Source organism: Notolabrus celidotus, chromosome 8 (genome assembly GCF_009762535.1).
Source record: "Notolabrus celidotus isolate fNotCel1 chromosome 8, fNotCel1.pri, whole genome shotgun sequence".
In the NCBI taxonomy this organism is placed as follows: Eukaryota; Metazoa; Chordata; class Actinopteri; order Labriformes; family Labridae; genus Notolabrus; species Notolabrus celidotus.
Genome location: NC_048279.1, coordinates 14875154 through 14890768, shown reverse-complemented (window position 1 = coordinate 14890768; position 15615 = coordinate 14875154). Strand labels below are relative to the sequence as shown.

Below are 15615 nucleotides of genomic sequence, written 5' to 3'. Positions count from 1 at the left end.
GACCTTTATAGTGCTACTTTTCCAAGACATAAAACTACCCAAAAAAGCTAAGAAAAAAAGGCCATATATTCAGATTAAATGTTCCATCATTAACACACATTATATAATCAAATGAAATATGTCTGAAAAACAAACAAACATGCAAAATGGTGACATCAAAATAAACATCAACCATGCTCTGATGCGCACTACTTAAAACATCCGCTGTTTGTTGTAAGTGTGTTTTGATTCCTTCCTTTCCACACTGTGTGTGTAATGCTGTCTTTTAACCCAGGAGTTAATTTGAAGTGTAAATAGATGTTGATGCAGAAGGACTAGTAGCAGCTTCCTTTGAACGTTTCATGGCAGCGTCTGAGCTGAGTCGTTCTTGAATCTGGGTCTCCCGTTTGAGTTAACAGTTTGAAGCACTTCACATCTCTATATGACAAGAGCTGATGCATTCCCCCAGGGTACTTACCAGCTATCTCCCTGTGACAGCATCCCTTATTCAGAGGAGGCTGGTCCTGATGTAGGCTGGTGGTGCAGGGGAGGAGGGAGAGAGGGGGGTGCTAGCGGGATGAGGACCAGAGGGAGTAGGAGAAGGAGACCCAAGAAGGCGGGAAATGGTGGTCCATGAGGCTGAGAGGGGAGACAACAGAGCTAGAAAGAAAGAATGTGGGTTTTGTGAAAAAGGAGACGAGTAAAACAGCTTAAGAGATACAATCATCGTTGACATTTACTGTTCCCGACCCCACTTCCCAAGGCAAATCAAAGCTCTGGCTCATGGGCCGCGAAACAACATGGAAGTCCAAACACTGCAAGAGCATGAAAAGGTTTTTTTTATTTGTTATTCTTTCTTTATGAATTATCCCAGCATGCCTGCAGGATAGCACATATCCCTCTGAACTAGCATTCCAGGCCAGCCTTCTCAAGTGATGCATCAGAAATGTAACATCCCCGTAGCACAGCCAAGTGTCCTGATTATAGAAGGGAATGAGGGCGGCACACTGTGTGTGTTTGACCAGTGAACTGGAGATGGGATGCATGGTTCCCTGCAGCAGAGTGGAGGAGGAGGAGGTGGAGGAGGAGGAGGAGGAAGAGGAGGAGGAGGGGCAGGCAGGGACGGCTAACTGCAGAGGAGGAAAGGATGGAAAAAGAGAAGAGAATTATCTTTGTGTTGTTTACCACTCAGTCCTCATGCAGGCTTCTTTAATGACTCTGTATATGCACATGGCTATCTGAAGACTTGTGAGTAAATTAGAATTATTGAAATTCAAGGTGACACTCACAGAATCATTGAATTAAATTAACTGATGTGTTATTTCTGCAGAGTTAAAGATAGACTCGTCTGTCTTATTTCCACCTTCAGCACAACATTATTTCATTTTTATTTAATTACTGACAAGGATGAGGCCGGGGCGTTTCTCTAGAGCAGCTTTCTCTCTTTATTTCTCTGGACTCATTTCTTCTTCTTTCTTTTTTTCACACTGAAGTCCAAGACCAATCTCTGCTCCACTGATGGAGCGGGGCGATATTATGGGGGAAACAATATGAGAGGGGAAAAGGAGAGGCACTCAGGTGAAGAGAGATACTGCCACGCTTGAAGAGGATGTATGCTTAGGGGGATGACCAGATGGCTGAGGAGGAAGACAGGCAACAAAAGGAGAGGTCAAATATAGTGGTGAGGATGGGGGAGAGTGGAGAGACATATCTGGGAGAAATAAGTTAAGTGTTAGAATACATACATATGAGTGTGACTCTTTTGAAGTTGAAATCCTGAAGTCCCTATACGGTATGAGTCACCTTTCGAAAAACATTCCAAGTAGTGAGAAAAGTAGGAAGCTCAACTCTTAAAGATTGAGAAATAAGGATTCAGCAGACCTTCTGATCTTAGTCAGGCTTAAATTATTATTTTCTATTAATAAACATGCCAGCGAATGCGCTCTGCTCATTTGTTCTGCCGTTGTGCCTTGACTGATAGAATTAGAGTTCATTAAAATTTTAATTTACATACACCTCAAATTAGCAAGATAGCAAATTGGTGCAGCTTGTAACAATAAGGTTGAATAATAAGAAAGTTATGACAATTTTAAACAAAAGTGTAGGATTTAAAGTTGTTGTTTTAAAAACTCTCCGTAATTTCTCACAGGTGAGGCAGGCTGTTTGTGCGAAGAGACATCACTTCTTTGTTTTCCTGCATTAGCACCGAGTTGAAAAACAAATCGTGCCCCTTTTTTCTCCTTCGTAAAAATGATGATTGCACTGTTGCACTGCACTTTTCAGCCTGCTGATAGAGGAGTCATTTTCACAGATGAGATGACGCATTTGCTTAATCAGTCATGATCAACAGCACAGCGAGCTTCACCTGAAAGTTCCCAAAGTTTAAACTTTTACTTTCACCTCCAGGCTAAACCTTCAGAGCTGACAAAACCTCCACATGTGTGCAGCTTGTTAACCTCTGGCCATGGAAGTGAGCTAATAGTGATTAAGAGTGAGAAAACAAGAGGTTTCTGCACAGCACAGCATATGGTGCTGTATTGAAAATCAATGACACTGCTTCCATTAACTGTATGCAGTGATAGACTAAGTGTATTGAGTCTATTTATGGTAAAGGCATGTATTTGGCTACGAGTGCAAAGTCTAAAGCCATGGATGGTACAGGTGGAGGATTGAGCAGATAGTAGTGTTGTGGTCGGTTCACTCGTGTCTAAAAAGGCAAAGATGCTAGATGCTGGAAACAATGTTGAATAATGTTTTTGGATGTATAGGATGTATGCACTGGTGTAGTGAAAATTGTATGACATTGATATTGTATTCTTTTGTAAAATATCGTATTGTACAGCATTGTATGGTATCTTATTGTATCCCACTCTAACGTATCAGGTGACCCACAAGAACTCATGGGATCTCTGCAACATGCAACCTTATCCCCTGCAACAAACAAGTGACCCCAAAAAAGTTGCAGCACATAGACACACTGTATCACCAAAGAGGGCAAGAAGAACATTCAACAAGGGGAGGGATGTGAGGCTTGTGTGGACGAAGCTGTTATTGAACTAGGGCTCAGTCAAAGCTGAACCTAATAAGCAGAGGACAGCTGAGCAGAGAGAAAGAGGCTGCCAGATCTGCTCCCTCAGGACAGGTTCTGTGTCAGTACTGGCCCAAATTAAGAGAGAGTGCAGCAAAACTGGGCCTCGATGAGGGGCTGGAACTCCTACTGGCTCCCATTCAGTGTGGGAGATTGCAGCACTCACCCTGCAGCACTTACCCACAATACTGCTGTCCATCTGTTGATTCACTTATCAGACAGCAGTGTTGCGTGTGCGCGTGTGCACGCTTGATTTTCTGCAATGGTGCGTTAGTGGCCTTGCTTTGCTGTGTGTGTGTGTGTGTGTGTGTGTGTGTGTGTGTGTGTGTGTGTGTGTGTGTGTTGCTGAGAATGGATGCTTACACCTTGGGAGAAGTGTTTGTACCCAGACATATAGGGAGGGAATAGAATTAAAAAGGATGAAGTAAATCCCAACAGTGACTAGATCTCTTATTCAAACGGCAATTGTGCTTAAGAGGCAAGTATGTGAGCTCCGTCATGTTGTCCTCAGAGTGTGTGAAAGGTTTACATGTGCTCTTGCATCTCTCTGTACAATGACTGAAAAATGCTCACAGGTAGAAGCCAAAAAAACAACAACAGAAACATTATTAGGAGTGTGAGATAACATTTTGAGCTAGATTAGAATGAAGGAACAAAATATGATCATCTTAGTGATTAAATATTTCTGTTTAATACCCCAGAAGACACAAAAAGTACTTATTTAAAGCAGCAATTAAACAGCCTTTATACTGTATCCAACAATCTTGATATTTCATTTCTGTAAGCCAATCAGGAACACATATTTAACCTAGCCGTTCCATAAGACTGTATGGAGCTTTCCCTCCTGTCATCCAAACATTGTGCTGGAATATTCAGAGTATTTACGGATGTTAAGAATGCTTGATTACCCAGCGGGAACACTTGAGAGTCAATCAGAATAAGTGAGCAGCCATTCATGATAGGGTAGGAAAGGCAAAACACATCTGTAGCTCCCAATGTTAGTTTACACATTAATGGCTTCTGACTGAAGGGAAGTCGCTCCTGCTTGACAATTTGCACTGTCCCACTAGAGTGCATGATGAATACACAAACAAATGGAAACACTTTTTTTTCTTGCTTCCCAAAAACTGTCATCTGATGCAGACTCTGATAAAAAGAAATTCTTCTATTGCTGAGATGTTCATTCCCAAAAGTGGTTGTAGCAGATTTGTTACAGTCAAAAACATTCCCGCTATTGTGTAACTGTTTATTTTCCTCTACCTTTGGTTTCCTCAGACAGTAATTTCACTGAACAGTGTCTCGTTTTTTTGGCAGCTTGTTGAAAGGGTAGTTTTTTCCTTCAAAAATAACCCTCTGCGCCCACAGTGACTGAAAGTGAATTCTAAAAAATCTCTCACTGTTGCACATTCTTTGCTTTTTTATTTGATTCTTATCTCATTAGATCTCATTAGATCTCATTTCTCATCATATGCAAAAATACTAGGTTTGTTGCTTTGGCTGACAGTGCAGCATTCATTAAACTGAATATCGTGGGAATGAGGTAACTGGGAATTAAACAGTAATCACTCCTCTGTAAAGGTACATGGAGTCGTTTTTATCACCTCATTCGTAGGAGGTAACAGAAGCCCTGACAGGAGGGTTCACCGCGGCTGTGAATGCAGCACGGAGTCCAGTGAGCAGAGTGATACAAGTGGGAGCTCCTGGTGGGAGCTGGAGACCTTCAGTGAATGCTGTGACGTTTCTATCCTTTGGCAGCCACTTCTACCAACACTGGCACACAGAAACCCACAGATACACACACACACACACACACACACACACACACACACACACACACACACACACACACACACACACACACACACTGAAACACACACTGGACTGCTTGCATCTATATTTTCAGGATTCTTGCTACCTTGCTACCTCCAGGCTACTAGATCTGCTCACTTCCTAATGCAATGCATGCTGCTACTTTGTACATTGTGTATGTGCTTCCCTTTTTACGATCCATATACAGATAATGCATTTTGTACTAGGTGTCATTCTTCAGATCATGAACAGACATGGTTATCTTCAGTATGTGTTCTTCTTCTGGACACTCTAAATATTTGGTACAGTACTTCCATAAAGATGGACTCAAGGGGCCACTAGAAAAAGGATGCCCAAAGTCCAAGCCTCAGAAGACGAAGTATTCCCGCATTTGGAGTGGACCAAACCCATAACACTCTACATCCTACACTTCCCATTACCCCTCTTAATAATATATTTCATCAGACCCTTCTCACTTTGAAAATACCTATTTCTATAACACTAATGGCAACTCTTTTGAAAGGATTTCTACTTGAATTTAATTTATAAAGCCATTCTGTAATTCATTACCTTTTTTTGATAGACATCATGCAACCTCGTTGCCAAAGCTCAAACCGAGGTAGAGAGCTTCACGTTTTGGGCTTTGCTTGTTACAATGACTGACTTTAAACTGCAAAGCTCAGTTAGCCTAAATTATATTAAATCATCTGTGAAATCTTTTAAATATATTCTTGCAAATGTTCCAGCTGATCTTTTTTTTATCTATACAATATACAGCATCTGAATCTGATTGATTTTTTGTTGAAAATGAGTGTTGCCGCCACTCTTAGCAAAAGAGATCTCTGTGGTCAGGGAGACGAAGCTGGCTTAATAAAGGTTGGATGTATAAGAATAAAATCTGGTTTCATTTTCAGATTATTAAATCTCCCTTCAGCACCTTGGATACATGCAATTAGCTTTCTATAAATTATGATGACAAGTGATCAAACTTGGTGTTTAAATCAGTGTAGTGCCCCTTTAATTAGCACATTGCTAGAGGTATACAATGGCCGTAACAACTCAAAACTGCCAGACTAATCAATAATGAAAATAATTTTGGAGTATGAAAATCAAATTTGATCTATTCATTTTTTGTTATTCCTGTTGTGCAGTATTTGTAGGAATAATTGTGTTTTCAACAGGCAGTACTTGAATGTATACAGTTAATGCTTTGTCAACCGCACCGGGGCCATTAAGGGTTACATGAGCCAGGTCATTAGTCAGGGGTTCAACAACTTCATCGATCCTATACTGCCAAAGTGATGATGCACACTGTTGTTACCATAAATACACACATTTGGCTGAACAATGTTTATGACTCGTGAACCATTGCCCTCCTCTCTCCCTGCAGTTTGCTCCCAGTTCTCCCGTGGAGTCTACGCCATCTTCGGATTCTACGACAAGAAGTCCATGAACACCTTGACCTCGTTCTGCGGCGCTCTCCACACCTCCTTCGTCACACCCAGTTACCCTACCGATAACGAGGTGCAGTTTGTCATCCAGATGCGGCCTGCCCTTCGCGGCGCCGTCCTCAGCCTGCTCTCTCACTACAAGTGGCAGAAGTTTGTCTACCTCTATGACACCGAGCGAGGTAAGTGACAGTGAGGGCCTTGAGTCGGGGCTTAAAGCTTGAATTACAGCCAGCAACCACAGGAAATGTTACAGGAACTCAGAATGGAAGCAGCACACCAGGGTTAGCTGAGGATAGATTTACTCTGTAATACTTTCTGAAAGCTCTGTAAATGCTTGAACTGTTAACACTGCTCTATTTAATACAGTAGTTTGGTGTTATGTAAATGTGAAATATATTCACTAGCACCTCGTAATACTTGTAAAAACACATTAGACTTTTAGAAACAGCATATCTTATGAGCTATAACCTTTAGATTCCTTCATCAGGCGGCTGGTTGGAGTCAGTTAATCTTCTGTTTAATCATGTTGTTGATATTGGCTCGTCTTTCTTCTGAAATGAGGTATGTCACAGCTGCTGCTTAAATGTTTTCTACAGGAATCAGAGTATCTGCCTGCCTGTGGGGGCTGCTTATTGTGTTGCATCAGGTTTTTTTTCTATAGTTCCCAGATTGCGTTGGATTGTTGACAATAGAGCACAGTGTGTTTGACGACCTGTCAACATGGCACAGTGTTCATTTCTTGGTGTTCTAATGTCAAACCGGGAAATGAGCTCATTATCTCTCGATAGAATAATGATCCCCTTTTCCTACAGAAACTTCAATTTGCTCAAACAGCACCTCGGCATGAGGGAAGGATGTGTTCAGGAAGTGACAGACAAAGACACAATATGTCTCCCTCTTGGTGCCAAAAAAGGGTGGCTGCAAAAAATTCCTCCACAACTTCACACAGCAGCTTAGATCCGCTTGTTTATTTGCCCACTTTAGAACGGTCCCGACCCCAGATTTGCTTTAAGCAATGTGTCTCTGCAGCGTGCCCTCTGCTCTCTGCATGTCTCTTATTTCTGGTCCAGCCTCACGCCTCTGTGTGTTACTTTAAGACAGAATTTGAAGTGTGCTTTCGTGCACGCAGAGTCCTCTGTCTGTGGGTCTCCAGGCCTTAAAGGGGCCAGAACTGAGGGCCTTAATCCTCCACACAGCCTGCTGATAATACGTGGTTAATTAGGGTCACTCTGACTGGAACACTCATTGGATCTTCCCTGCGGATGCTCGCAACCCACACGTCCTTCAGAACAACCAGTACCGCCCAGCTACTAGTCCCCATTCCTCTACTTTCCCTTCTCTGTCTGACAAGTGAGGCCGTCTGGGGCGCAGTGAGACTCATAGTGGAGGAGGGTAAAAGAGCCTTAAACATAGATACAGACGAGGTGTTAGAGAGAGACAGAATGATGACAAATAGATCTTATACTATATAAAGATATATACTTTAAAGGGAGAAGATCTTATACTATATAAAGTATATATCTTTATATAGTATAAGATCTTCTTTCTATCTACAGAGGGGGACAGAGGGCAACAGAAAGAGGGAGGGGAAGTAAGGAGGAGGAAACCATACAGCGATTCAGTGCAGCAATTAAGGCAACAGCAGGAGTGTGTGATTTACACCCTGTTACCTGTGTACAGACAATTCCCTGTGTACAGTACATCCTCATGCCGAGGCCCATGCCAAGCTACTTTTACCTCTTTCCTCTCTGCCAGTGGTGTAAGACGATCCCTTATTAGCGGGAGGACATTGGCCCCAGGAGGGGATTAAAGTCGTTTATTGATGCACTCCATCCAGCACTTTGGGGGGCTTTGACACTTGGCTCATCAAGCAGACAGATGTGTCAGAGAGCCTCTACCTCCGCTTATCAGGTAGTGCAGCTCCCCTGGCAATATGGACACTGACTGCGGGCTAAACCAGGAGGCCTGACAAGGGAGAACAGTCCTCAAGGGTGCATGTATTTTTTGTAAAAACCTGGAGGCTTTGAAGCGAAAAGAAAACTGATACACAACTGCTTTAATTTGTGTTGTATGAGTTCCTTGCTTATTTATCTGGTTCCCAGTAATTATTGTCCAACATACCCCACAACCCTGTCAGATAAGGCTCATTAACTCCTTAACTAATCCCACCTATCCCAATTAAAATGTGTCTCTAGATTTCTATGTCATTAAAAAGTGAATAGAGTTAAAATATGTATAACTGAATGGTTAATTATAAGGTTGGTTTGCAAAGTCAGCATTTGAATCTCAACCAAATGGAAAAGCAGTTATTGGGATCTTTAACCATAGCCTTTAGCTAATTAGTATTTCTGACGTTCATCCATAACTTTAAACCAAGAATTTAACAGTTAACCATTTTTTTCCTTGAAAAATTGTGATTATTTTAGACGATGTTTCCACTATTTTAGAAAAACTGTTACTTTAGGCTAACTGCTAACTATTCCTTTTGGCTAACAGTTTCTACTCCAGAATCCAATGCTAAAAGTTACCCGTTGAACTCTCTATACTTTTGAAACTCTCGAACCACTATTCCTAGCACTTTTCTTGTATACGTTAAACTAGGTAACTGGCCTACCCCATTAGTTAGCTAACAGTTTCAACTGCAAATTCAGAAAATGTAGCTAATCACGTCAGCTCTTCATCCATGACATTTACCGAGCAATTTAGTGTCAATACAATGCATTTACAAATCAAGTTTTTATTTATCAGTTACTTTTAGCTAAAGTTGTAGCTTTGCTTGCTAAGTAGGAACAAGTAACATGAACTTTTCTGCAGTTATTTTCTGGTAGCTTCCTGGTCACCGTGATTATAAATCTACTTAACAGCACTCCAATTCTCTTATTTGTATTTTCCACCTAAGAACAAAGATATGCTACAGCTGCATATTTGTTAACCAATACACCACAGCCTCTCCATTTAAGCCTCCCCGCTCACCACTGTAAACAAAGAACACCCAGGGGTACAAGTAGTGCTGCTTAGGAGTCACTCATCTATTAAATTCTTTGTTCACTCTCGTGACGCTGCCTTAGGTCACCCAATTGAGAGTCAATGAAAGATCATTGGCTTGCAGGCCACAGTGTTATTGCTTTACTGCGGTTTTCTTGAGCTAGCATTGTCTAAAGACAGCTGACATCATAAAAAAGCTGCTTGAATGGGAATTGTCTTTACACTGTTAAACAGCAAAAAATCAACAATATATGACACAAATAGTTCATATTTATTTTTGCAGTAGATAAATCGTAAATGAACAAATTAAAGCACTTGTTGCAATATTTTCTTGCTATATTTTCTTGAGTGCCTTTTCGCCTCATAATTTCTGTTTGATAAAAGCATTTATTTTACTACAATACTAGAAGCAACTTAGCAATTACTCTCCAAACTCTCCTATTAGGGAGAGAAAACACAGCATATTCGCTGGCTGAGTTCCACGAAGAGGTTTTATTCAGTCAATAGAAAAGATTAATTACAACCACACTGTTCATTTGGCTCTGTTATTGGCTGGCAAAAAAATGCTTTTAAGCCTTAGTGCAGGGCTCTCAGGCAGAGAGTGATGGTCCATATGCTTCCAGCTCAGATATATTGGAGGGAAATGGAGGGAAATTTGTACCCTAAATGCCAATATCAGACATCTGAAAGAAGACGCTATGATGGAGGTACTGCACAGGAAGCAAATGGAACCTCCAAATGAATGTAATGTCATGTAATGTAATATATCGACAGGTATTCATATGTTGGGACATGTGTGGTTAGAGAAGGATGAAAGATCCCAACAACCACTCGCTCTGAATCGCTGACCGTTCCTTCAGCGCTCTTCCTTAAACCAAATTTTCCAGCATTATCTCTGAATACTGTTTCTTTTTTATTGTTTGAGGAATTTCCCCTTAAACTGTCCAGCTGTGTGGGGTGAAGGTAGATGGATCTTGCCCTTTCTGTTAGGCGGTCAGGTATGGGCAGATAATTGCCAGGTCTGTGCAGCAGAGACAGATGATTACAGGCTTTATTGTCTCTCCCAGGCACAATCAACCCTGATTCAGCAATCTCACCTCTACTTGATTTATGAGCCACACTTTCTCTCTCTCTCTCTCTCTTTCTCACACTGCTCTATACCCCTTCCCTATATGCTTTTAGCTTCCAGTTATGTGCCTCTTCCTATAAGCTGGTAGTCTCTGTTGTACAGTAATCATGATCTTTCCTTTATTAGATGTGAAGTGGGGAAGCAAAGGTGACTTAATAGACAATGCAGACTATAATTACTTTGCTTGCATTTACAATATGTAGAGCTTACTGCTGAAAATCTTCAATCATTTTAAAAACATTTTAAACTGAAGTTAACAAAATAATTATTTTCATCTCAACTTTCCAGCCAACAGCATCTTCAACTGAATTGACCCTTTCTGGCAGATCAGCTGTAGCTAGCAAGCTGATTAAGCTAATATTAGCTCCATGAGTTGGTAGATAAAATAATTTCTAATGACGGTTTGCGTTTTTATCTTGCATTAAAACAAGGAGACAACCCTGCTAAAGTCTTCTTAAAATATGAGCAATAGAGCCACTTCCATAACCCTGAGCTGAAAGCCGTAAGCTAAAGCTAACATGTACCAAGTAAGAAGTTAGCATTCTAAGAAACTAGTCTTGAAGCAGAAAGAGAAAGGGCAAAATGCCATGGAAAAAAGAAGTTGCACCTCATATTAGTCTGTACAAAATTAGAAAAAATGTGCATTGGGCAATTACATTGTTTAACATCATGATAACTGTACACAAGGGGGAAAGTAAAGTAATATTAAAGAGTGCACATTAGCTGTTACTCACAGAATCTATGTCAATCTGTTGCTCCTGATGGTTACACAACACCATTGTAGCCTATTGTTTACATTCCTGAATCCCAAATAAATCATCAAAAGCAGTTTCCAGAAACCACTGAATTGACACTAATTATTTCAGCATTAATGAGTAGCTTAAAGCTAGCTTGAGCTTCATTCTGACTTCTTTAAAATTATGTTAAATAATGGCCTCCATCCAATTGTTTAATATCAGTATGCTGAGTAAGAAAGCAATGATTGTCTTTATAAAATACCTTTTCTCATTCTTCCATTGAAACTTATTGTGCCTTCAAGATTAAACTGGGATTTATGGTGCAGCCCAATTAAAGGCTATAACTACTCATTGTAAAAGAAGTACTTTATTTGTTCCATCACAGTCCTTTATCTCTGCTGATGTCTGCATTTTTTAGATTAAAAAAGGAATGCCAGAGGATGGGGAATAATCAAGGTGATTGGCAAACATAAAGCTGTCTGATATAACATCCCCAGAGCCATTATATATCCAAAATAAAGTGCTAATGTTCTGCTAAAGTCGGGTAATTTTAATTCTGTGGGTAAATACAATACAGTATATTTTCAAATGTGTAGATTTTACTGTTCTGAAACTGGATAAAAACAGTATCATTTACTCATTTTGCTTTGTGTTTTGGTACGGCTGTAAAAAGACCCCACCATCCAAACACTTTGAATACAGATAGCTGCTCCTGATCCAAAGCTTGATCAGCCAGCTGTTACGAGGCTGTGATTGGTCAATTACTCTGTGGGGGAGGGGTTTCGCAAAAGGTCAGTTTAGTGTCATTCTCCTTTTATTGCTCCTCAGCTTCTTCACATGATTGTTTTTGTTATTTTGTACAAAATTCCAGTTTTCCTTGAACCACGCAGCAAGAAAAAAAAGAAAGAAATCTGAATGAAGGTATAAATATGGATGATAGAGTCCTCTGACACTGTAAAAGCACTTCTGTTTTCCTTGACATTTTGTGAATACCAATTGGCAGAAAGCAGTACCAGTGACATTTTGTGTTAAGACCTGGAGCAACCATATCTTTAATTCCATGATAGTGTTGTGAGACGCAGGATTTCGTCCTGCCTGGAAACATACTATATCCCCACACAAAGGTGCTGATGACAAATTAAGAGCAATGGCAGAGCTCCTGTTGTCCCCTTCCATCATTTTCTGTTCCGATCAATATTCTGAATGGGATATAGTTTTGGGGGAAATGATCCAACACGTAGCTGCTGCACAGAAAGCACAGAGCTATTTGCTTTTATCATTTAACTGCTGACAGTTTAAACTTGGGTTGAAAAAAACTTTAGATGTCAAAGTCTCATTATAAAACTGAGAAGTGTTAGAAAGGGTCTTTGAATAAAAATCTGCCAGGTGAAAGCTGCCTTCAGATCCAAAATTCCTCCAGGGCTTTTCTTTCATTCAGTCTGTCAATATTTGCAATGACCCCTGCCGCAGCAGAGCCAATTCAGCAAACTCATCTAGAACAATAAGGCACATGTACAGTATTGATCATTAGAGGCTGCTGCACAAGTGTTACCACAAAGGAAAGAGCTAATAGTAAAGATGCAAATATGTGCAAATTCTGACCTATTATATACAGCCTCTAAAGTGCATGCAAACATCTATAAAATATGAATATGTGTCAACTATCACACAGATTTAATGCTAGATATCAATATATGGATTTAATTACAACAACAAAGGGAGAAGTTGAAAAGTAGTTGTGCAATACCAAACCTGTCCCCAAGAGAAATAAATCAACTTTCTGAAAAAGTTACTCGCTCCTTCATTTTCACTGAGGCAGCTGTCACCCTGACAACAGTCTGAGACTAAGCCTAAATCAAACAGCTAATTTGGATTTCTCACGGTGCATAAGCATGATCACTTCTGTTGTTTGGAAATACAAATAAACTGATTAAAAAGGAGAAGAAAACAAATGCAATAATGCAAATATGGAATTCCATTCTTTTCAGAGTCAAATGAAAGAGTGCCGCAGTTTTTAACTATCTCTTTTTGAGATTTCCTCGAAAGCAACTCAGCTATGCAGGATGGAAGAGGGAAATCAACTCAAATAAATAAGTTACATGGCCAACTTAGGACACATTACAACCACTCTGAAAAAAAACAACTATTTACTCATTAGTTTTCACTTTTTTTAGAGAAGCAAATGATTTACAACCTTTCTGTTGGCTAATTTACTGTAATTTAGAATATCAAATTCTAAGCAAAAAGCCACTTAGTGACTGAAATAATATTTTTTGTGACTGCTGAAGCCTCATTGAGCCTCATAGCAGCCTGCCTGCTCAGTCAGAAGATGCTGACTGTATGTGACAAATATGGCTGAGTGGAACCAGTGTGACACCGACAGTGGTCATGCACACACTGCTGACATGCTGCTTGTGAGTTTGTGTTTGTGTGCATCATTCGAGTCAGATGCAGTGAAGGCGCAGCCTCATTTTCAAACAGGGAGACTGATGTTAGTGTTTCAGCATGCTCAGAGCAGTAGACCAAACTTTATTACTATTTTTGACAGGCTCATATAAAGCAGATCACTCCATACAGCCTTATACATTCTTTGAGTTTGTTTACTTTTCTCTTGTTAGATATTGATGGACCAAATTACACTCCATCTTGGTGGCATTTTATTACTCAGCTGTGTGAAATACTCAGTTCTGGTCAAAACCCCGGAATAATGATGGTTCATTCTCAACAGCAAAAGGACTTCTGCCTGTGGACACTGTGGCAAAAATGTAAGCATTCTAAATAGGTAAGCGAAGCAACACGGAGGATATTATTTATATTAGATTCTGTCCTGCAATTATAGACTGTATAAAATATAGACGTATGATCCGTGACATCACCCATCTGTTTCTGTAGAGCTGCTTTGAGGCAAATCGTCGGCGGCAGCCATATTGTTTCTGTCGAGCCAGTGTGATGTAAAGAGGCGGGCTTTGAGCCTCCTAGCCAACAGCTGTAGCGTTCCTACAGGCTGCTGTGCCTCTCATTGGAAGACTCGTAATCTCAATATCTTCAAAATTGCCGCGTTAGAAACCCCCCCCCCGATTGAGAAATGAGCTATCCAGACTACACTCGTCTTTTGTACCAGGCTGTAAACATGTTTATTTTTGCTGTAAAGATCGGCTTTTTCCCATTCATGTGTATGTGACTTCCGGTACTTCCGGAGCCAGCCTCAAGCGGATCCTTGATGAACTGCAGTTTTTTGGCACTGCAGCATTGGACTCATATTTTTAAACCGGAGGTTGCCGCTTGCCTGCAATCCAGGAAAAGGCAGAAGAGCTGATGAGTTCATCTCTAAGTTGCCTCTCACTACAAAGTAACTTAAGCCATAAGTGGTACTGATAATAGCAGCAGTTGCGATATGTGCCTCATTTATCTTTGTAGTTTGAACTACAAAGCTCTGAGAAGGAGGCGAGCTGAGTGAGGACAGAAATATCAACATCAATTTCCATGCAGTAGTTCACATTTTCTAATGGTACCTTCAATAGAAATGTTTGTTTGATGTGAATTACCCTGCTCACTTTACATTATCCTTTATTTAACACAGGCCCTTTAGACACGCATCTTGAAATGTCTATTCCCAATGGCAATGGCAACCACAAATACAAAGCACCTTTTCTTTAGTATCCACAAGTATGAGTGAGTGAGTATACTCTGTCTTAAAACATATGGAAGTGGGTTGGTTCTACAAATGCTGCCAATTCCTGTGGATGGGGTGATATAATTATTTGCAAGCTAGCTAGAATTTAAATAATTAACTGTCAGATTCATAATGTTCTGGTCACATCAATCAGAGATCACTTGGCTCCACATTAAACTCCATCTACCAACCACAGACTCTGTTGATCAGCTGTTACACAGGCAGACAAGATAACTCCAGCCTGGCACAGTTGGCAGCGTGATGTGCCAGCAGGGCCAATAGGCCTGTGAATGGGAGGATTGGATGACCGCACATAGTTAGCCTCGTTCCTTCTGAATCCTGCCAAGCTACTGTAGATAGAAAGATACAAAGACAGATATGAAGGGAGGGGGGCTTTAGGGGGGCAATCAGGCTGCGTCAGAAACACTGTTATGAAAGTGAACCTTGCTCCCTACTCTTCAGCAATCCCTCTAATTGGCCATCCAGAGACAGTTGCCTTTGTTCCATAAAAGAGCCAAATAATTAATGCCTCCCGCTGCTCTCCTGGATGCCTTTGATGGCAAACCAAATCAAGTCTGTCCTTTAGTTTGATTGTAGTTGTTTGGCGATGCTCTTACTGTTGTAAACAACATAACAAATCAAGCAATGTGAAATAATACCAATGCACTAAGGATAGTCCCACCTGTAATTAAGCACATGAAGGCAGCCATGAAGTGGCTCTTGCTTTCTTCTTCTATAAAGCAATTAATAAAAAAGGTGTCAGT

The 15615-nt window shown here is 40.6% G+C and overlaps 1 protein-coding gene across 2 annotated transcripts in view; it reads left to right on the top strand.

Annotated features, from left to right (window-relative positions):
* gria3b (glutamate receptor, ionotropic, AMPA 3b) overlaps positions 1-15615 on the top strand; it is a 99357-nt gene that overhangs the window by 23145 nt on the left and 60597 nt on the right. For both annotated transcript variants that reach the window (XM_034689943.1, XM_034689944.1), the window contains exon 3: positions 6267-6506. In XM_034689943.1, the coding sequence (XP_034545834.1) occupies positions 6267-6506 (240 nt within the window). The remainder of the gene's footprint in view (positions 1-6266; positions 6507-15615) is intronic.